The sequence below is a fragment of the Paramormyrops kingsleyae genome, chromosome 6, assembly GCF_048594095.1.
Source record: "Paramormyrops kingsleyae isolate MSU_618 chromosome 6, PKINGS_0.4, whole genome shotgun sequence".
NCBI lineage: Eukaryota > Metazoa > Chordata > Actinopteri > Osteoglossiformes > Mormyridae > Paramormyrops > Paramormyrops kingsleyae.
In genome coordinates this window covers 29,922,605-29,943,642 of record NC_132802.1, presented here as the reverse complement: position 1 = coordinate 29,943,642, position 21,038 = coordinate 29,922,605, and the positions used below count along the sequence as shown (strand labels likewise).

At 41.0% G+C, this 21,038-nt stretch overlaps 4 protein-coding genes across 8 annotated transcripts; 2 read left to right on the top strand and 2 right to left on the bottom strand.

Annotated features, from left to right (window-relative positions):
* The first annotated feature begins 37 nt into the window (after window positions 1-37).
* On the top strand, window positions 38-3,472 carry uqcc2 (ubiquinol-cytochrome c reductase complex assembly factor 2). 2 transcript variants are annotated; one of them, XM_023813445.2, is made up of 5 exons: window positions 38-289; window positions 1,232-1,306; window positions 1,592-1,661; window positions 1,788-1,893; window positions 2,101-3,472. In XM_023813445.2, exons 1-5 carry the CDS (start codon window positions 152-154, stop codon window positions 2,195-2,197), a joined length of 486 nt encoding a protein of 161 aa, XP_023669213.1. In that variant the 5' UTR covers window positions 38-151; the 3' UTR covers window positions 2,198-3,472. The 2 variants fall into 2 exon arrangements, with proteins under 2 accessions (XP_023669213.1, XP_023669214.1); XM_023813446.2 differs by having other exon boundaries at window positions 76-289; window positions 1,788-1,923.
* tspo (translocator protein) lies at window positions 2,252-6,660 on the bottom strand. Of its 2 annotated transcripts, none has more exons than XM_023813444.2 (4): window positions 6,501-6,660; window positions 3,679-3,853; window positions 3,177-3,315; window positions 2,252-2,943 (listed from the first exon to the last, which is right to left on the bottom strand). In XM_023813444.2, exons 2-4 carry the CDS (start codon window positions 3,849-3,851, stop codon window positions 2,770-2,772), a joined length of 486 nt encoding a protein of 161 aa, XP_023669212.1. In that variant the 5' UTR covers window positions 3,852-3,853; window positions 6,501-6,660; the 3' UTR covers window positions 2,252-2,769. The 2 variants fall into 2 exon arrangements, with proteins under 2 accessions (XP_023669212.1, XP_023669211.1); XM_023813443.1 differs by lacking the exon at window positions 6,501-6,660 and adding an exon at window positions 6,077-6,231.
* Window positions 6,661-8,089: 1,429 nt separating this feature from the next.
* LOC111844757 (bcl-2 homologous antagonist/killer) lies at window positions 8,090-15,706 on the bottom strand. 3 transcript variants are annotated; one of them, XM_023813529.2, is made up of 6 exons: window positions 15,483-15,702; window positions 12,494-12,595; window positions 11,379-11,511; window positions 10,562-10,699; window positions 9,494-9,674; window positions 8,090-9,411 (listed from the first exon to the last, which is right to left on the bottom strand). In XM_023813529.2, exons 2-6 carry the CDS (start codon window positions 12,570-12,572, stop codon window positions 9,310-9,312), a joined length of 633 nt encoding a protein of 210 aa, XP_023669297.1. In that variant the 5' UTR covers window positions 12,573-12,595; window positions 15,483-15,702; the 3' UTR covers window positions 8,090-9,309. The 3 variants fall into 3 exon arrangements, with proteins under 3 accessions (XP_023669297.1, XP_023669298.1, XP_023669295.1); XM_023813530.2 differs by lacking the exon at window positions 8,090-9,411 and adding an exon at window positions 10,198-10,375 and having other exon boundaries at window positions 9,532-9,674; window positions 15,483-15,705; XM_023813527.2 differs by lacking the exons at window positions 8,090-9,411; window positions 9,494-9,674 and adding an exon at window positions 9,682-10,375 and having other exon boundaries at window positions 15,483-15,706.
* Window positions 15,707-17,427: 1,721 nt separating this feature from the next.
* On the top strand, window positions 17,428-19,090 carry tomm6 (translocase of outer mitochondrial membrane 6 homolog (yeast)). Its single transcript, XM_023813475.2, has 3 exons — window positions 17,428-17,604; window positions 18,423-18,547; window positions 18,985-19,090. Exons 1-2 carry the CDS (start codon window positions 17,507-17,509, stop codon window positions 18,517-18,519), a joined length of 195 nt encoding a protein of 64 aa, XP_023669243.1. The 5' UTR covers window positions 17,428-17,506; the 3' UTR covers window positions 18,520-18,547; window positions 18,985-19,090.
* Window positions 19,091-21,038: the final 1,948 nt, after the last annotated feature.

Below are 21,038 nucleotides of genomic sequence, written 5' to 3'. Positions count from 1 at the left end.
TGGAAACCAGCGTTGACGCCACAGATTCCAACCAATAAGCAACGAGTGCGTTGTGTCAAAAATACCGATTTTCCTTCGTTCACGCTCTGATGTTGAACTGTAACCCTTTACGTCCCGCCTTCCTACTTCCGCTTCTTGTACGGGGGTGAAAATGGCTGCTACCCGTTACCGTCGGTTTCTAAAGCTGTGTGAGGAATGGCCGAGGGATGAATCGAAGAAAGGACGTGATTTGGGAACATTTTTAAGACAGAGGGTAGCCCTGGCTTTTCGAGAAGGTGAAAACACACAGGTAATCTTCCCAGTGAGAACTGTAGAGGAGCCATGTCAAAAAAGAGGCTAGCAATGACTGCATCCTCTTGATCAGGGTTATTCAACTCACGGTCCTCGAGGTCCGAGCACTGCTGGTTTTCCAGCCTTCCTTTACCTGTCAGTCAGGTGTGAAGCCTCTGACCAATCAGAATCAGTAATTATCAAACAACTACCTGGGAGAACTGAAAACATGGCCTGGATTTGGAATCGAGGTCCAGAGTTGAAGAACCCTGCTCTAGATACACGCAACCTTGCTCAATTGCTGTTGGCCGCGTCATGTGAACTGTATAGCTATAAGTAGGTAATGAATCGATCATTAGGTTTATTCTCCTTATTCTCCGATTTTAGTGAAGTACTTTTGTAGAAATAGTTATGTTGCCAACACCATGGCATGTTGCATGTCCTTGACCAGGATGTTGTCAAAGAAATGCTAACTATAGTTAAGATTTTGGTAATTTAGCACAAGTCGGTCTTTATTTTAAAACCTTCACAATGAGAAAGACCTGTTTTTATAATCAGAATAATGGCTCTTAAAATATTAGACTGTTGTGTGAACATACGGATATTTATTTGTCTGTTAGTTAGTATAGTGTGATGTCTTTTTTCCAATGTCGTACCCTGCAACAGTCTGAAGGAACAAAGATGAATTTGTCACATTACACATTAGAAGCTTTGATTTTGGGAAATGGGATATTAACTGTCTCAATTCACACTTTTTCTAGCATAGTTTTATTTAGTTGTAAACTCATTTGTGTTCTTTTGTGATGTTTTTTCTGCCTGCATTTGGATGATGCTTTGTTACTTGTGTATGTTGTTCAGTCCCACCTAAATTTAGTGGGACCCAGAACATTGTGTTTGAGACCTGGACCGATTTGTACCTTGTGGAAATCTTGACCATGTTTTTACCCTCTTTTACTTGCAGATTTCGGACCCAGAGAAGTGTGATCAGATGTATGAGAGCTTAGTCCGCATCAACAACAACTACTACAAAGAGAAGGCATGTCCGGTGTGCTCGTGGTGTTGAATTGGCTGGTTTAAACTGTCTGCAGGTTGTCTTCTGGTTTCAAGACTATGCCATTTTGCTACTCCTGCTTCTGCTAGAGCTAATCATCCACGCATATCATCAATGTACCTATTCTGCTGCCCTTTATTGGCATTTAGTCTGCCAAGAGAACACTCAGTGTTTATTGTAAAACCCTTTCTTGATAAATGAACTTTTAGGTAGCAGAAATAAACCAAAAGATTGTATTTTGTGCATGATATATCAATTTTTGTTTTGCAGTTCCCTCGAGTAAAGGACACTAGCTTCACTGGTGTGACAGTTGAGGAATGTAGACTATTGTTATCTACAGGTCAGTACGTGAATCTTGTCAGGAGTGAATGGGAATTACCTTAACTATTTTAGTAAATCGTCATAGGCCTGTTTATTGCTTGGCCCTACAAAGCAATCTATGCTCCTGCACATCATATTTTTTCAGGAAGCATGCAGCAGATGGATGAGGAGAAGAAAGGTTTGTGGAAGACACTGATGCAACGCTTTTCCTCCAAGCCACCAGAAGAAGGTGCTGAAAAGCACACTGAAAAGTAATGCTGCTCACCATAGATCTCCACTCTGTAAATATCATTCTAATTTAGTATATTTTCAAATTACATTTTTTTCCATCCTCATACCTATATTGTACTTAAGCCAAAAAACTGTCCAATCTGTAAATATGGTTGCAGCTTTTAGAAATATACCGGTTTAATAGAGTTTTTGCCTCATTTTATATATTTTTTTTAACTACTGGTCAGGTCTATATGGACATACTCAAACAAAAGCCCCAAAACAAGCCCTTTTCAAGATTTCACAGGACCCAACCTCTCACTCGATTTCAAGGTGATTCTGTAGGGCTGATGAATGGTTGGAATGTGGTGTATCCTTGAATAAGACACTTGGCCTGAATTGTTTAAATATTCAACTTTACTTGCCAAACTTGAATTGGATATGTAAATGAAATGCAACTCCTGCCTCAAATGCATGTGGTGAGGTTGTTCCCCCAAACAGTAGAGGATGTCAGAAAAGCTAAAGAAGTTGAATGTAATTTACAAGAGATCTTTGTGCTAGACCTTGCTTGCTGCTAGACCAAAATACATATAAAATATCAGGAATTGCCAAGCAGAGGGTTGTGTATACAGTCTCTGCTTCACAAGGACATTGAAGGAATGAACATGCAGTATGTAACACAAATGGTATTCTACGATTGACAGGAAATACTTAGCAATATGCACTAAAGTGTCTGATACCCTATGCACAGATATCCACATGTTATGAAAAGCTAAAGACAGTTGTCGGTTTTAATTTTATTGTTTTACAAAACAAATGGAAAAGAGGAAATGATAAAGCTGTGAACCTCTTCATAGGACAGCGATTCTTTCTGTCCCACCTAGTGAGGCAGTGGGGCTTATAGAGTTTGAAGGGGGTTAATCGCACTTGGGCTCGGGGTTGTCTCTCCAGATGCAGTAGTTGAGGCAGGTGGCAAGGCATAGCCATGCCAGGTAGGGCACCATGAGCAGGGTAGCTGGACAGCTGATTGGGTACCAGGACACCATGGTGGCCCCCACGGTACCAGTCAGAATCACAATCTCTATCAATGCCTGGAAGGGGGGGGGATCCACGTTACAGCAACACTCTATAAAAACAGCATAACTGAGGATAAACACCTTTTTCTGTCTTCCTCTTATTCTGTCTTAATATTCAGTGTTCTATAAATGCATGTGCAGTTTCTGTGTAAGATTGTAAGATGAAATTCAGCTGATTGAATGGTCCCAGGAAGGAACCATTTGCACCTTTGGTGTTTAAGAATTGAGGATTCATCAAACATACTCACAAGTTTGATACTGTGAGCTCCAAAGAAGATGGGTGTCCAAGCCCAGTTAAGAGCCAACTGTAGCCCGTAGAGGCCCAGTGGCACCACTGCATCCTGGGTAAAGCCTCCAAGTTCCTTCCACACTAGGTAGGAGGCATAGCTGCATTGCACACAATATTAACATAGCACACATAACAGTGCAATGTTAACACAGAAAAACATCCATAGTCCAACATAACTAAAACCTGATGCAAAATGATAGTTACCTGGCAATTATAAAACTGAGAATAAGAATGAATTAAATGAGAATTACCTAACATTCTTGCATGCTTGTGTTTTGTATAAATTCACTTGCTTCTTGCTTGTGAAATAAACTAGTGGTAGTATTTTCTAAATGAAGATCACCCTCAAGGCACCATCCAACCCCTCCCAGGACCCCCTGCTTTTGACAGTCACACTAGTTGTAGCTGAGATTTCAACTACATGAGCATGATCTTCATAGAGACCCTATAGTACCACTCACCCCATGCCAGTGTAAAGCCCCATCCACACCACTGGGAAAGCAGAATTGGGTGGACCCCATGCTGGCTTGATGAGACTGGGATACCAGGTCTTCACCTCCCTCCGTGTGATGATGCTTCCACTGAGTCCACCCAGGTGAGGTAAAGCTGTGAATCCAAGCATTTGTGCCCACATTGCTGCAAAGACAAACATCATTTCCTTTGCTATGACATCAATCTTATTGGTGAAGACAGTTGCTCTGTCAATCAACACGGAGAGGTCATCTCCCTTCAGTGATGGCAGGTAAACTTTCCCAACTCTGGTCCTCTGGACACTATGCTCAAGGCACTACATTGTCACTTAAAGCTTAGTTAGAATACAACCAGCATGTTGAGTTCCCTCAATGTTTGGGACAGACATGCTTAACTGCTTCTGTGCTGTACCATTTTAGATTTGTACTGAAATTCATGTGTGGTTAAGGTACCCATTCTTAAATTTTATTAAAGGGTATTAACATTTGGTTTCATTATGTAGAAACTATATCACTTTCATACATTTTGGGGCACCATAATTTTTGGGGCACATCACAGGTGTTTGAGTACTTTTTGATGGCTTAATTAATGCACATATGAGCATCTAGCATCTAGGCCTAGTACTTATTTTAGGTTTTTGATAACCTTTTGGGTCTGCTATCGGCATTTGTCAACATGAGGACCAGAGTTGTGCCAATGAAAGTCAAGGAAGCCATTGAAGCCAGGTTGAGAAACAAATCAAACAGACATAAAACAAATTTTAGGCTTACAAAAGTAACTGTTTGCACCTAAAAATGCACTGGTGAGCTTTTAATCACAAAGGGACTGTTAGGCCATCTGTCGTAAGGCTACAACAAATAGACTTGCATGGCAGTAAGGCTCAAGTATATCAGTACTGTGCAGACAAGGAGGGAGAGGCAGGAATTGATGAATCAGCAGACACCAGTTTCAGCAAGAAGGAAACAACATCAGTGTTTCCCCTACCATTATATTAGGGGGGCGCCCCCCCCCCCTCCCCCTTGAAGGTCAAGTTAATTTAATTTTATTTACTATATAGCGCCAGATCACAACAGAAGTCACTTAAGGTTACCTTTCCTATAGAACAGGTCTATACATTGTCCTTTTATTATACAAACTAAATAGCCTTATGCTATTTATCTTATTCATACAACAGCTTGTCATTTTTCTCTCTACACGGTCGCGCGTTTACAATTTTCCTTTGCTCTCTCTATCGCGCATGGCGGAGTTCCGCCCCAATGCGCGCGCACAAACACGTGCGCGCACACACAGGTAAGCACACTCCCACCGGCGGACAGAGACTTCTCAACCATGAACTGGGTAATAAATACGTTTCACAATAGGATTTTCTGCTTTAAACTATCACTATTTTAAGCTATCAGCTATCACTTTTATAGCCTAACAGTTAATGTAAGACAAACATCGGCAATAGGCTGAAGGAGTCCATCTTGCAGCCTGCATGTGGATTTCAATAAATAGGCCAGACGTTTCTGACTTCCCATATCAAGAGGCTCTAGAAATGTCCTTCCAGAAGCCCAGAAAGATACACTGCAGTGACAAAAGCTGCAGACTTTGTGGATAGCTGTCATAAAAAGAAATGTTCTGATGTTTATTTCAGTTATTATATTGACTGCTGTCATTAAAAGAAACACATGAACACCATGAATCCTGTTGGTGTCCGTCTGCCGCCCCCAAAGCTGGGAAACACTGAACATCCTTCACTTTTCATTGTTGGCAACAGGTTAAATGCGTGACGTCAAACAGCGAATCAGATATCACGAACAAATGTAATAAGTCGTGAATAAAATATGCAATGCTGTCATTCAGACAGATATCCGTCCAAACAGGTGCATGAGAAATTTTCTCCCGGTGCTGCCGGATGCTTTTAATGTAAATTCGCCAGAGTCGTCGAATTGCGTAATACGGAAATTTGCATACGTATTACGCTATCAAAATATATTTTAAAAGTGGGAGGGAAATGAAAGACAATAGTATACGAAGAAGTAAAAAGAAAGAAAGGACATATAAACATTGAACGGTTCGAGCGCTGGTAAATGGCTATAGGCTTACTGCTTGCCATTTCTATAGTAACTAAAGTTGGCACTAAGTATGTTGCGCTGCTGGTGCACCTCGCTCAAGCTAACAGACTACGGGGAATTCAGCTCTTCTACCACTCAAAACACATTCACGTTCTCTGTTTCACAGCATTGTACGTTAATTTAATTTGAATATAAAGTATGAAAAAGTTAAATCCCAGTGGCGTGTTGCTGTATTTTAAAAAAGTTAATTAAAAAAAAAAAGCAACGCGCATTCGGTACAATTAACTAACGAAAAACTGGTCACACTGATCACAGCTTTGGTTTCACTTACGATCACTGGGATTCACATTCCCAAACATTTTTGCGACCGTCATTTACCAATAGGGTTGCCATCAGTCCCTTAATAATACGGATCGTCCAGTATAGCACTTGCGGGCCGCAGCAGTTTATTTCCCAGAGCGGGACGATCCCCTATTGTAAGGGACGGGTGGCAACCCTATTTACCGCCCAAGACAAAAATAGGAGCAGGAGTCAACACCATGGCGAAATCTGACAGACGTCGTCATCAAAATCCCCAACAATGTATTTTAAAAACATAGCCTCCGTAGTTTTTCTTCCTCATTCAAAAATTTTGCAACGAACACAGACATTTGATCCCCGGATAAGAGTAAAGTATATCCTAGCATAAATAGGCATGCTTGCGTAATCATAAAAATGAGAATGGTATAAAGTATCGACGCATATCCAAATCTTACCTCCAGAATTTTATACTTGTTCAGTCCGTAAATATGATATATAACTGGAGGCGTGCTACACGACTACGTGCGGGTGGTTGAATGCCCGCCCCCTTATGCCAACGTTGTGTAACTATTAAAGTTGGTTCGGTTATATCACAACTGGATACGACGTGCCAAATTATATGGATTCCAACTTTTGAGCAGTACTAGACATCAGGGGCGCCGCCAGGGGGGGGAAAGGTTAGAACGATTCTAGGGGCCCAGCACTGACATGGGGCCCTGTTAGGGGCTTTACCTTTTCGCAAAAAGGGGGGGGGGGAATTCTAATCTTTCATGGGGCCCAAGATTTCTGGCGGCGCCCCTGCTAGACATACAAATACGACGTTATAACATAGGTTATAAAACAGCAAGATTCAGTATTTTTAAGTGTAATTCACAAAAAGCAATCACGTGTTCCTTAGAACTGCTTAACACTTCATGCATATTTTAAAGATTTGTTAAAGTTTATGCATATGAATGCATTCTTTTCTATAGATTATTTTCTATAGACGATACCTAGGCTATTTGGAAATCGGAAGCACAAAAGTTTATGGATATAAAATCCCACCGATCGAGTTCACCACCCAAAATGGGATGTAACGAAGCAGTAGTCACGAATGATTTATCGGAATCCTTTACTTTAAAATGAAAAGCTTTAAGTTTGAACTTTAAAGAAGTCATGTAATCTTAATGAAAACCGGAGCCGGCGTTAACCGAGTGAGGGTTCCGTGTGACCTGGCATCGATAAGGGGATGCAGCATAGCATTTTGTAAAGCAAAAAACGGCAGTAAATTGTTAGCCTATAGGAATGAAAATTACCTGAAATTTCCAATATGCAGTTTTCGTTTGTATAATGGATATAGCTAGGAAGGGGGGTGTCGATACCAATACATATTTTTTTCCTTTCAATAAACAGACTCACTGGCACCTAGGTCTCTTTCAGATATTTGATGCGAGGCATGACCACAATAGCCTATAGAATTACAGCCAAAGTTCCTCGCCTTGATTCTTTAACCAGGAATATTCTTAACCTTTACTAGATTAAGTAGGACTAACGTCAAAAAGGCATCCTAAGCAAAACACTAACAAGTGACATTTTCACAGAAATTAAAAGATACGATTTCCAGTGCAGCATTAATAGTCTTTCATTAGAATCGAAAGAGGATTGATGGTTTTTGGTGCAGCCTTGTAGCTGAACCTTATGTTACATATAAAGAACAGCGAAACAACACCCAAAGCTGTCCTATTTAAAAAAAATAAAACACACACACAGGCTTGCAATTATATCTTTGTAGTGACTCTCCATTCATTTCTATGGGGAAAACCGTAATCCCAACATGACGACCTTAACCCCTACCTTAACCTTAAACACAAGTAACCAAACAAAATACGAGCTTTTAGGCATTTTTACTTTTTTGATTGCATTCACAAATCCTAGTGAGGACCTGAAGATGTCCCTACAATGTCAAAACAGGTTTTTCTTTTGGTCCCAACCATATAATATCAATATAATCCACAGAAAGACAGAGACACACACACACTAGAAACCACTTCTGGCCCAAAACAGATACAAGAACCATTACTTTATTTCTGGTGTAAAGCCACAGGGATTGAACTGTTTTGCAATAATTTTAAACCGATAAAATGTTTCACAGAAGGTTGCATATCATCACAGTCATACTTAAAAAAGGGAGTGATGTTTTTGGAAAGAAATCTGAGGAAAATGCTCAATGTTTCCCTCTCATTTGTTGAATTCATGTCACTTTTTACTTCTTTAAACTGGGTATTCAAATAAAGTCCTTTATTTGCACAGCATGGCAGAAAAAAATCCTAGAGTCCCTCAGTAATATATATATATATTATATAAACACACAATCACAAGTTTACTGATCAAATTTTAGGAAATATGGACTACCCTGTATCATCTAGCTGAGGTACTGGAGACATTCTGGATTATCAATTTGGAATTGGGGGGAGGGGGCTAGGGGTAAAACGTAAGGATTTAAAAAAAAAAAAAAAAAGCCTAAAAAAAACCCCCAATATATTACATGGCAAATACAGGTCAGAGGCAATGAATCTTTCATATGTGGCATTTGAATTAGTGTTCAACATGGTTCTTCGTGCTGTAAATAAGAAGCATTTCACGAATAATCATACAGCACTTCCACAGACACGATGGCCCGGGACCTTCCCTCTGAGACTATAACAAACACCCACATGATAACGGCCATTGCGATTCCCCCGTGCAAGCACACCAGGAACCCCTGCGCTAATTCTATCCCTCCCAAAAGGTCTGAGGCAGGTGTCCAGTCTTCTGAGGGATGACACAGCTGCCGAAGATATTCAGACCTGCAGTGCCTGGTGTGCAAAGATGCCTTAAGAGTGAGCAGAGTTTGGCACTGCGTCGGAGTGTAAGAGGGACAGGATCTCTACCAAACACATGCAAGATGAAGGGTGGATGGGGAAAATGCGTGCGCATTAAGGGTCTGGGTAGGACAGGAGATATTCAAAAAACTAAGGTAAGAGAGTGTACTTAGAATGTGTGGATGACAGGTGGGTCCTCAAAAACCAAGGACAAGTACAGATGTAGATTTTAAATTTCAGCAGATTTTAGATAAGCAAACTAAATGAGCTCCGATTGTCTCGTTCTGCAGAGGAGCAGTGGCAGAACGAAGGGGCACCAGCAGCAACCCGCTACCCTGTCTGTCCATCCCACATTCCCTGGAAGGTGGTTCCTGAGCTGAGTGGTCACAGTGAGAGGTGAGGCTTCCTGCCAGGGCTCCAGCCCTCAGCTGAAAAACCTGCGGTAGACAAACTGGCCTATGAGCACCACAGCCAGCAGGGCCATCATGTAGTTCACGTAGACATTGTCCAGATCGAGAGCAGCAACCTGGGACAGAGGAGAACAGATTACTAAAAAGCCATCTTGAGCACCGGTGTGTGCCGGCTGCAGACTTCGGTGGTGCCATTACCCAGCCTCCCTGCTGCGCGATCCACTGGGCGATGCGGTTCCGCAGGAGGTAGTCGCCAATGAAGTGTGCGATGCTGGACAGGAAGCCAGTGATGCCCTGCTGAAAGACGTGCAGTGCCATGCGGTAGCCGAAGCTGAGCAGTGCGATCACACGGCCCCAGTTTATCCCAGAATCAAACAGGCTGGGGAGACAGTGAGAGACATTCAGGCAAGCCACAGCATGTTGTCCAATGGGAGACTAGAGACTGGGGCGGGATAATAGTACTGTGATTTTTTTATAGTTTAATATGAAATATGATAATTCAATTTTACATCATTTAACAACAAATTTACTGCAATTACTAATCATTTTCCCCCTCCAAGTCACTCAGCAGTAATGCACAAATAAATACAATTCATTAAAAAAATGCTAAATTTATCGATAAGCAAAATCTGCCAAGGTAGCCTTGTGCGATTGCTAAGCTCACTGTATATCATCAGAGAATGGCCTAGGTTCAAGTTACACCGGCATCCACAAAACCGGCAGCACTATCACTTAGAGCACATAAAAATGCCAAACTGGTTTATATGTGACACTGTTACAGTGAATCGCTCGATGTTCAAAGGTTTATATGTGACACTGTTACAGTGAATCGCTCGATGTTCTAAGGTTTTTTCAAAGTGGAGCCACTCATGCTGTCGCATCCTTTTCACCCGAACATTTACCTGCACCTTCATCCCAACTAGAGCAGGGGAAGCATAAGAAAGGAGGAGACAGAAGATGGTCAAAATAGAGGCTGCATTAAATGGAAGGACAAAACTCAAGATTAGAGAATTGTAAAAGGAGTGCAGCCATGGAGACTGAGTGGATGACGGCATGATTACAGAGAGTTGCAAGGGGTTTCTGCAATCAAGGGGACAGAACAAGCATGTGGTTAAGGGGGATTTTTGCAGGTTCCATATCTTAAGATCAGTTCTTGGCAAATTCATATTGCACTCAATGGTGAAATGGCTGACAACATGGGATATAGATGCCCCAGTTCATAGACGACAAGAGTGCCACCAATACACCAAGAACTTCTCACAGTACCTGTTGGCAATCTTGCAGAAGTAGTCGTAGGCATTGTCAGGCGTCAAGGCAAGCTGGGACAGCATGCCCGAGAAGTCATACCGCCTGTTGATGTCGTCACCGATGATGGCCAGCTGCTGGCCCACACGGCACATGGGACTGCAGGGAAAGAAATGTCATTTGTTAATGCAGCCAGAATCAATGTGAATTGAGGCTATACCAGAGGTCAATGACCCCTGTGTAGAGTCAATTCAGAAATCTATCCACTTTCATTTGGTTAATCATTCCAACAGAAAGGATTCTGATTGGCTTCTAATGTTTACAATGAGATATCCTCCTGAGACCCGACCTATTCATTTATATCCATTGTAGTGGACATTGTATTTTTGCATTTAGTTTTTCACTGATGTTAGGAAACATATTTATTCCTGTTGTGCACTAAAGAGGACATGCTGCGAACTTAAAAATAAAAATTAATTTGAAAAAATTTAATTGTAAGATGTCTTATTTCCTCCAAAGACAAATATCCTACAATTGAAGGACACTTTTTTTCCTTGGGTCTCAGGAGGATATAATGCCCTCAAGCATGCGTTTCTTATTTAGCAGATGTTGTCAAAGGAGACATACAAGTGAGGATCAGAAAGTAATGTTACTGGGGTTATGGACCGTGCAGTAATCATATAGCATGGAACCACAAATGGATAAGCAATGGCTGCTTTAGTCAAAGCACAAGCTGGTTAGTCTTTTGCCATTGTCACAGATCATTGGAATAGTCATTAAAGAGGTTTAAGCATTTTTCTTGATAGTTAAGGGCAGCCACACTGAACACCCCAACTACCTGCTCTCATCTGGCTGCAATGCTACGATCTCTGGGTTGGGTGTAGACTGTTCGCCCTGCTCCATCTCCTGGTGGTAACGGTACCGCACATAGCTGCAAAACACCGCCTCTGCTTCCTGCACCACCTCTTCCTCTGGGAAAATTAAAAAATACACAATTACGAATGACACAAAGCCAGACTTCAGCCCTGTGCCTCAACACACCCAAGAAGCCATCAAATCCATCTTGGGCAATGCATAGCAAGACATGCTACTGTAGCTAATCCGAAAATTTTATGCATACAATATAAATGTGTGTGGCTGAGAGGGTAGCACAGTTGTCTCTGGCAGTGGAGTTGTGTGTATGCAGACACTGTATGCTTTCCACGTCATATGCCAGTTGGTTAAACCAACTGGCATCTCTGACTCTACATGCAGGGACGCCAGTAGGAGCATGGATACCCCGGCAGATTAAGGGGGCCCAGCACTTTATAGAGGCCAAAACACATTTGCAAAATTGGGTGGGAAGGCCCTAGATTACATTCTGCCAAGGGCTCAGAATTTAAAGCTACACACCGGTGTGTGTGTGCATATGTATGTGACCTGCAATGGTCAGGTAACCACCAGGAATTAACTGGAAGCCAGAAATATTACCAGAGCTGCACCAGAACTAAAAAGCTAAAATAAGTGCTAGGCAGGGGTCTCCAACTCCAGTCCAGGAGAGCTACTGTCCAATAGGTTTTCCATCCTACCTGGCTTCTGATGAGTCACACCTATACTCAAGTAAATACCAGGAGCAGGTGTGGCTCATCAGAAGCCAGGTAGGATAGAAAACCTACTGGACAGCAGCTCTCCAGGACCGGACTTGGAGATCCCTGTGCTAGAGGGATTTAAAATGATACCTGCTTGGAGCAAAACCGGTGCAAATAGGTCACAAGTTCATCAAGTAGCAACAGTGGTAAATCTAACTCTGCACACCCCCATTGAATGGACTAAATCACAAAGCACACCATACAGTCAAGGTTAGCTTCACATGAGATTTCTCAGCTAGCTCCAGCAGTATGCTAATAGCACAATCTCCTGCTTTCCTTCATTTAGAGCAGAGAAAAGACTCTGACATCAGGGCAAAGCTCTTACCTGGGTCTGTGTGCAACTCATCTTGACTGGGACTTTTCCGATTGGGCTTCAAGGGGTCATCTTTACCCCCTGTTGCCATGACGCCACCAAATCAGGTGTTCCCTGTAAAGCACAGATTAGACCCAAGTCTTCTTATTTGATTATTAAATATAGTTAATATTGCAATTAACTATTTAAGGAATTTTAGAAAAGTGATACTTTACTAATAGCCATGGAGAAATTCTCTTTTCACTTTGCCCCATCTTGTTCTCATTAGAAATGACAAGCTTAATGGTCACAGCGAGAGAACAGTCACCTTGCGACACTCAGGGAACTGGGGGTTAAGGACCATGCTCAAGAGCCCATAGACATGTGACTATTCTACCTAGGCCAGGCTCAAACCGGTGACCTACCGGTTATATACAGAGGCTTAGCCGCCTGAGCTACACACTGCACACTATTTCGGCACAATACATGTAATGCGTATATTATACAAGCACACAAGTAACCCTGGACAGCATGGAAGTATGACAGGGTAGCACTGACACCTCACTCCAGTGAGTTGTGGGTTTGATTCTTCGTACTTGATATTCTCAGTGTCCTTCAAATACGTGTAGATCTGCATAACATGTGGATGTCTGTCAGCATATCCATGCGAGCTCTGGCACAGACTGGCATTCCATCCACGATGTGGTCCAGCCACATGGCCTATGCTTCTTCCGGAAGGCTTCTGACACCTGCCAGTGATATGCCACTGGAAGCAGAGTGGGTGAACAAACCATTTCTAAAGCTTTTCTATCCCTTATAAAGAGTGTGGGGGTAATGAATTTATGGTTTTGATACACGTGACCATAATACTAGTTACTCAATGAATAATATTTAGGTATGTGTTTAAGCCTTTAAATGTGACAGATATTTATATAATGCAGTAATCAAAAGAGATTTGAGAATTTCTCTTTACATACTTAACGCACGTTTCATAGCACAGGAGACAAACAATTGGCTTAACAGACCAGAGCCACTTAGTCAAATTCACAGAACATTCAGTTGTTCACAGTACAGCCCACTGTGAAATACTATACATTTTGCAGACATTACCACATAATTCCGTGCAACACTTTCCCTGGCATTCTTTACAGTATTACCATGTAATGTTATCAATACTGTTCATTAATGTCTAAATGTCTATATCAGCTAAATATGTATGCAGTGGTAATGTTAACGTGCAAATTCATTTGGGATTAATATAGTATCTATCTACAGTACAAAACAGTTGTAGAATTTAACACTTAAAGGCATTTTTAAAAAACAGATAGGCCTTATTTCGCCATAGTGACCATTGTAGCGACGCTAAATGTTACACATTGGGCTTCTGTGATTATGTAATCATTTTCGTCGCATGATAAAAAAAAGAAACTTTACGAAATGAGCAGCGCAAGGGTTTTCCTCATTCATAACACGACATGATGGCGACATTATACAGAAATCAGACACTCTACAAGAGATGTGCTATTCAATGAGGGCTACCACAAAGTTTACGACATATTACCTCAATAAAACAATTTCTGCGGCTAATCAAGCATCCAAATAACATGACCGGCGCTGGCACCATGGGTGTCATTAGGTCCGATCACTGGGGGCTATAGTCCCGAGTATTTTACCCCCGATGCCAATTTTCCTTCAAAAAAAAAGTCAAGCCCAAGTTTAATTTGACTTAGCCCCTGATTTTTTTTCTATAGCTAGAAACGCCCCTAACTTGCACCAGAAATTTTGGCGACCATCCACAGGAGCAGCTGCAATGGCCACAAACACACTTTACATAGCCCAGCTTTGCAATTTTCTAAAGCTAGAACTTCACCAAAGGTTTGACATTACTTTAATAGGCCTAACTTCAACCATCCCATCGCTCCGACACACCCCCTCACTTGACAACCATCGCCACTGGCTGCCAGCTAAACAACAGGCAGGCCACACCATGTACACGGCTCCGTCACCAGCATCCACTCCATACTGCAGATATCAGTAAACACTGACTCCACAGCAGGTGTATGTGGGGGTATCCTGGCCTGACTCCAGTGCTGTCATATGGGTACCTCCACTTAACATTCCCATCATGAAGGAATTTTCAACACAATACATGACGTCTGGCAGAGATGTGGAAATTGTTCTCAACCAATTTCCCGAATTTCTGTAAACATGCAAAGACTAACGTCAAACCTGGGGATAAAATTCATCAAGACCTCAAAAAAGTAATCAATAGAGATGCTACGGACCCTCTGAGGCTGAAAGCTACGGAACGCGATCGGATACAAAATTGGCTATCATACGTGTTATGATGCACGATGTCTAGTTGGGAAAACGGAATTAGTACACGCCGGTACTCCGTGGGACCCATAACGCCATAGTACCGGATATCTGAATGATCGACGTGAAATACGCCATATTGACCGAATGAGTCCACCTGAAAACCCACTGCAATTTTTGCTTTAATATGGCTTTAACATTTACGATGTATTGTCATCAGAGCGATCAGACTCGTGTTTCACTTTTGTGTCTTCGTATTAGATACACCACCCAAGACACAGGCCTAATTTGTTGATTCTAAGGGAATCGACAACCCATTTCATTTTTCACATAGAAAAAAAATGTTAAAGCAATCAAAAGTAACTAATTAGGGGCCTTCATAAAACTTTCCATATAGTTGTCTAGCCAACTAACTGCATGACTGGAAAACACCAGACACAAATCAATTACTATAGGTGTAAGCTCCTATCTAGTTCCGTACGACCATAAAGAAAAAAATATCTAAATTGCGAATAAACGATTAATAGTTTATAAGAAGGACGAGAGCGCTGGCCAGCTGGCGGGCCGGCGGCCGATTCCTCCTTAAAGACTCACCAGGCGAGTGGCTACAAGCAAAGGCTTTTCCCGGGAATGATTCCACTGTCCTACCCGCTTTAAGGCAGATACAACTTTAACAACAAGTAACAACTGAACGCAACATACTTACCCGCTCTGTGCTACCAGTTCCAAAAACACTTTATGGTATAGTTTTTAAAAATAAGAACTATAAAATAAAACCATAAACAATTATTTTTATAGCTTTATTTTGAACTACAAAATAAAAACTATCAACGAAGACTCTTCCTTTCTCCCCGTTTAATGTCTGCTTCTGATCCAGTCAGCTCCCGCTTATTACTTTCCTTCCACTTCCGCGTCCCGCCCCGGTAAAACACAGAAACTACGTCGTCTGGTGCATCCATGCTGTCTTAACGCCAATGATGTGCATGACGTGCCACCAATCGGGGGCCAGAAATGCAAGTAAAATAGACCAATCTTGCTAAAGGTCAAATGGTTTCCAAAAATACGATCGTACTGTAACAGTAATGTTAGGGGAGATTGGGGACCGGAGTAAAGTTAGCAGTGGGTTCGATATTCGCCAGACATTCACAGATCATCTTTGAATTTACTCTATTAAAACATTACAAAACAAAGTAAATTGCACATTTACAAATTCGTGTGTGTTTGTGAAATCACATGCACACCTTGGTTATTCAATTATTATATCCAGTACATTGTGAAAAAGCAAAATAATGCAGCTGCTGGTGTTCCACCTGCATATAAAAATAATGGACATGTTACCTTATACCACGATTTACAGTTTCACGAGTGTTATATGGGCCATGTATGTGCTTGTCATTTCTTGTAAGTATGTGCCACATTGGAATAGCGTTTTAGACTGTTTTGTAATAATCGTTTGTTGAAGAACTTCTTTTTTAAATTTGGGACTTTTATTTTGAAATGTCGCGGTCTGTCAAAACCCAAGCGAATGAGTTAATTCATACCAGGAGCTGCATTATTTAGCTTTTTCATAGTTTATTGGATATAATAATTGAATAACCAAGGTGTGCAGTAAATTCAAAGATTATCTGGGAATGTCTGGCTAATATCGAACCCACTGCTAACTTTACTCCGGTAAGATGGGGGTGCAGGAGGTAGTGTTGTCGTTCGGCATCCATCCAAGTGTCCTTGAGCAAGACACTGAACCCTAAATTGCTCCCGGTGTGCTGATTGGCGCCTTGTATGGCAGCCTTCGCCACCGGTGTATGAATGTGAGTGTGGATGGGTGAATGTGAGGCATGTATTGTAAAGGGCTTTGAGTACTCGTAGGAGTAGAAAAGCGCTAGATAAATGCAGTCCATTTACCATTTAAAGTAATTTCTAATATAGTTTAATGCAGCGACTCTTTGAAATCGCCCCTTTAATTACGTTAGCTGGAGTTTAATATATTAAGATGCTTGGAAGACCAAAGCAGTCGGCGAAACCAGCGGCAGTGATACCTGGAGCGGGGTGTGATCTAATTTATAGTAAATATTAAATTGTTTTTCCCACTCTACTGTTGAATTTTCTCTGAGATCTCGCGTACTACCAGCAGTGTAGAGTGAGGAAAAATCCGATCTTTACTGACATGTGACCCCGGCACAAGTTTGATCATTAAAGTGGTTCCCAATAGTATTTGTCACCCTCACCCAAAAAGTGACCCTGATTACAATGACGTAAAACGATGTAGTGGTAGCGTACTTATGGTGCCAAGTGGTTTTTCAGAGCTTAGTACCCGAAGACAGCTATTATTTTTGGAACTTTACATAAAAGTGTGTTATATGTAGGTCTACGTATCAGTTATTCGATCAGTCATATATAGGCCTAGTTATAATTGTTTCAATTATCCTATTTAATCGCTAGTTTATAACTGCCGAAAATTATTTATTGAATATTAGGCCTACTGTTTTCATTGTTTACCTATTTCTGTTAGTTGATGTGTACAAACTATATAAAATGAAACTGACGCGTTACAAAGGTATGAGTAATATCTGACCTATAGCGTGCAACGATAACTATGTAGAATGGTACGGTATTCATCCGGTGCAGTAGGTGGCAGCATCGCATGTCAAGTACACTACTAACTAAAATATCAACGTCGAAGAAGGAACAGAAGCGTGTGCAGGGGCCGCTGTCTTCGTGTGCGCGACAAAAATGAGTGGAGCAGTCAAGAAGGCAGCAGGGTCGTCTGGTATATTGGAGTGGGCGGCTTCTACGTATCGGTTCGCCATGGACAGGAATGATTTTAGAAGGTAAATGTAAAATACAGTTTGCTTCACCGAAGAGCGCGAATCCATAGTGACCTTTTCATTGCGCTGTTTTTAATGATCCACGGTAGCGCTGCGTCGGCATCACTACTATAAAAGAAGCCTATTTGCAATTTAGAAATTACAATTGTTACCCCAATTATTGCCATTATCTTTACCTTCTTATATAAATTCCAAACATTTACAATTAAGGCTCATATTTCGAATTTCCACCAGGGATTAGTAAATGTTTGTCTTTGGACAATTACAGTAGCAAATATTACAACCTCATATAAATATAATCAACCTAATTATTTTTGAGAACAGATTTTGCGGGCACATCAACAGTTCAGGTTTTGTTACATTTCTCCGAACTTGCTTGTTAAATCTGATTCTCTTGTCTACCTTCAGGAGACCAGATCACATTTTAGGTCAGTAATGTGGTACAGACGGGTGCAGTATGGGCATGGATACCTTGGCAGATTCTGGGGGCCCAGGACTTTACAGGGCCCGTGAAATTAAATTAGCTGGGGAATTTTGAATTGTAGACGTTTTACAGACCTTCCTTTTGCTTTTGTATTGTTCTCCTAGGACAACTGCCTGCTTAAAATTTCAATTTCAACTGCTGGACTGTCTGCTACCCTGTTTTTGAGATGTTCATTAGGTGTTTGTGGGATGTTACTGTAGCAGCCATTGTCTGTGAATTTGTCTGTCTTTTGCATTTTGGAATCTTTGCCAAAACACTTTTTTAAAATCAAAGTTGTATACTTGTGAACCATACAGAAATGTTCAACAAATAACAGTATAAAATGTTTGCCTTACAGGAACCTCCTGGTGAATCTGGGCCTCTTTGCTGCAGGTGTCTGGGTTGCTAGGAATTTATCAGACTTTGATCTAATGTCTCCCCAATCTGTCTCCTAAAGAAAGCTTCTTCAATTATCCTGATGAGGTAATAGTACCATGCAAAGATCTTTCTGTTTTGAAAATTCACTCAAGTAAAATCTGACCATGGTAGGAGTATATGATGGTAGTGAAGATTATGCTCAGTCTAACTATTATTCCTTTGTTATTAGTAAGTCTTTGTCCTTTGTATTTTTGAACAAAAATTTGTAACAGTAATCATGCAACTGATAGTGGCGGTAACAAGGTTGTTGTAATTGAGCATTTAGTAAAATCTTAAGAATCAAATATTCCAGCTCTTTGTACGCGTCTTCCTGATTAGAAGTACGTACCACTGAACAATTACTGCAATAGAATATGACTCCTATCATTTATTACTGTATAAGCAAATACCCAAACATCCCCATAGTACCCTGATTATGTGAACTGACATGTCTGGCTATTTAGAAAATAGTGATGCTCCTCCTTCAAATGTTATATCTCCAGGTGTCCGTGACCAAAACGCTGTAGAATCCTGGCTTGGATCTCCTTGGTGGCTCTGACATGCTGAGATAGTTCATCTGCAATAAATGACAACATTTGTGGAAACTTATCTGTTTTCTCCCATGAATATCGTTTGACTCGTTTGATTAAACAGAAGTACTGTACATTACAATGGACTATACACTTCAAACATCACATGAGGAAGTACTTAGAGCTATAAAGATGAGTCCTTTAGTCGAATGCCATTTGACAGTATGTGTCAGTTATATAACCTGAATCAGCTATGACATACATTGGTTACAAAGCTTACTGACAGGAATAGGATATTTGTTAGTTTCACAAAAGTTACAGCTTTAGAAATTACAGCTGATTTAAAATATCACCAGGGGTACCCAGTCTCAGAAAAAAATAGTCTTTTCTTTATGCAGTCAATAAATGATCCTACTCCTGGGTAAGTTTCATGTTAGGGAAAATGTACTGGTACAGCGCATTTTCATGCCCAGCACAACGAAACACCTTTGGATCCTGTTTGGCAACCCTCCCCCCCAGTCCGACGTGGTCCAGTCCCACCCTCCAGAAGTGGCCATCCATCTCCAGCAGCCAGGTGTTACGTCGGTGTCCCCTTGGCCTTGTCCAGCCGCTTGGGTCCTCAAATATGAGGATCCTGAGAGCCGGGTCACCCTCAGGGAATCACGCCACATGGCCGTAGGACCATAACTGACACTTCCTCATAAATGCAGGTAATGTGCCTCATTCGGGACTCCTCTAGCAACCGCTCATTCGATACAAAGTCAAACCAGCGGTTCCCAGGGATTCTCAGAAGAGACACAGTACTGAAGGAGTCCAGTCTTCGTCTCAGGTCACTGTTTTTTTTTTTTTATTTTGTCGCCCCCTATATATTTTCACCACCTGTTTAAAAGGAAGTGACCTCGTTATTGGTTAACACACTGAAAAGGCAGTATTTTAAGGGATCCACTGCGAAGTTATGGTATTTTTATATCATATTTACTGCACTGCATGTATTGGCGACAAACTAGAACTCGAAAAAATGTTCATAAATACGGCTTTTTTTGAATTATGAGTTAATACAAAGAATTTCTAAATAAGGCATTTCAAACCGAAACTAAGGGGTCCAGGAAGTAGGACTTTGGGAAGTCCAGCGTTGCTGGCCAAATCGGTGAGTAATTGTGCATTTTTGAATGTATTCAACGATGTACGGGTTTATTTAATTGTTTTAAATGCAATCGCAAGACAGGAGAAGGCATATATAAAGGTATAAGAGCATTACATATTTTAATATTAATTATAGAATCCGCTGGTAGAACAGATCACACTAGATTTGAATACCGTTAAGCGAGAAGACGGAAACTTAATTAGACCTGAGGAAAAATACTTGGTTATATTTGTTTGAAGTTGGGATGAGGTTGTGTTTACCTTAGAAGAGTTTTTTTAAGGTAATGCGATCAAAGATAAGCATTACTAGGAATTACTATAGTTTCGTTTTGTCCATTTGAACCGCAACACCAGTTACAGGGGGATATCTTTTCTCAAAATCATTCAAAATCGTTCGTCATCCGTGTTAAAGTGTAATACACATTATAAGCGATAAACTTGAATTGTTCACTAATATGATTCGTTAAGTTCGCTCAATGCATAGTTAACATAGTACTGTTTACAGTTCTATTGTATTTACTTTTATGTAATTTTAATTTGATTATGTGGTTCTGTATACTTTAAAATACAATATATTTCTAATCCACATTTTATGTTTATACGGATTTTTAAATTAATTATATTAGCTATAGTGACTCTTCCAGATGTCCTACATCATTACGCCCCAGGGTGGCGTAAGAGGGGCTCAGCTGCAGCTCCCTGTGTCAAGCACGTAACTGGATTTGGCTAATTAAAATATACAGCTGTCTAAGTTAGAAAAGTAATAAGATATTAAATGCGTAATAGCACAGACACCCCTGGGGGGATGGGTGGGACACATTATATTCATAATACTAGTGTTTGTCCCACACAGAATTTTACTGGGGTTTTTTTTTTTATATATA

Coding starts and splice junctions, on each gene's coding strand:
- uqcc2 (XM_023813445.2), top strand. CDS start 152: ATGGCTGCTACCCGTTACCGTCGGTTTCTAAAGCTGTGTGAGGAATGG. Junction 290..1,231: donor GAGAAGGTGAAAACACACAG/GTAATCTTCCCA, acceptor TTTTACTTGCAG/ATTTCGGACCCAGAGAAGTG. Junction 1,662..1,787: donor TAGACTATTGTTATCTACAG/GTCAGTACGTGA, acceptor ATATTTTTTCAG/GAAGCATGCAGCAGATGGAT.
- tspo (XM_023813443.1), bottom strand. CDS start 6,119: ATGACGGTCGCAAAAATGTTTGGGAATGTGAATCCCAGTGATC. Junction 3,854..6,076: donor GAATGTGAATCCCAGTGATC/GTAAGTGAAACC, acceptor TTGTCTTTGCAG/CAATGTGGGCACAAATGCTT. Junction 3,316..3,678: donor GGGCTTTACACTGGCATGGG/GTGAGTGGTACT, acceptor TGTGCAATGCAG/CTATGCCTCCTACCTAGTGT.
- LOC111844757 (XM_023813527.2), bottom strand. CDS start 12,572: ATGGCAACAGGGGGTAAAGATGACCCCTTGAAGCCCAATCGGAAAAGT. Junction 10,700..11,378: donor TTGCAGCCAGATGAGAGCAG/GTAGTTGGGGTG, acceptor CTTTCCCTGCAG/TCCCATGTGCCGTGTGGGCC. Junction 10,376..10,561: donor TTCTGCAAGATTGCCAACAG/GTACTGTGAGAA, acceptor CCTTGATTGCAG/AAACCCCTTGCAACTCTCTG.
- tomm6 (XM_023813475.2), top strand. CDS start 17,507: ATGAGTGGAGCAGTCAAGAAGGCAGCAGGGTCGTCTGGTATATTGGAG. Junction 17,605..18,422: donor GACAGGAATGATTTTAGAAG/GTAAATGTAAAA, acceptor TTTGCCTTACAG/GAACCTCCTGGTGAATCTGG.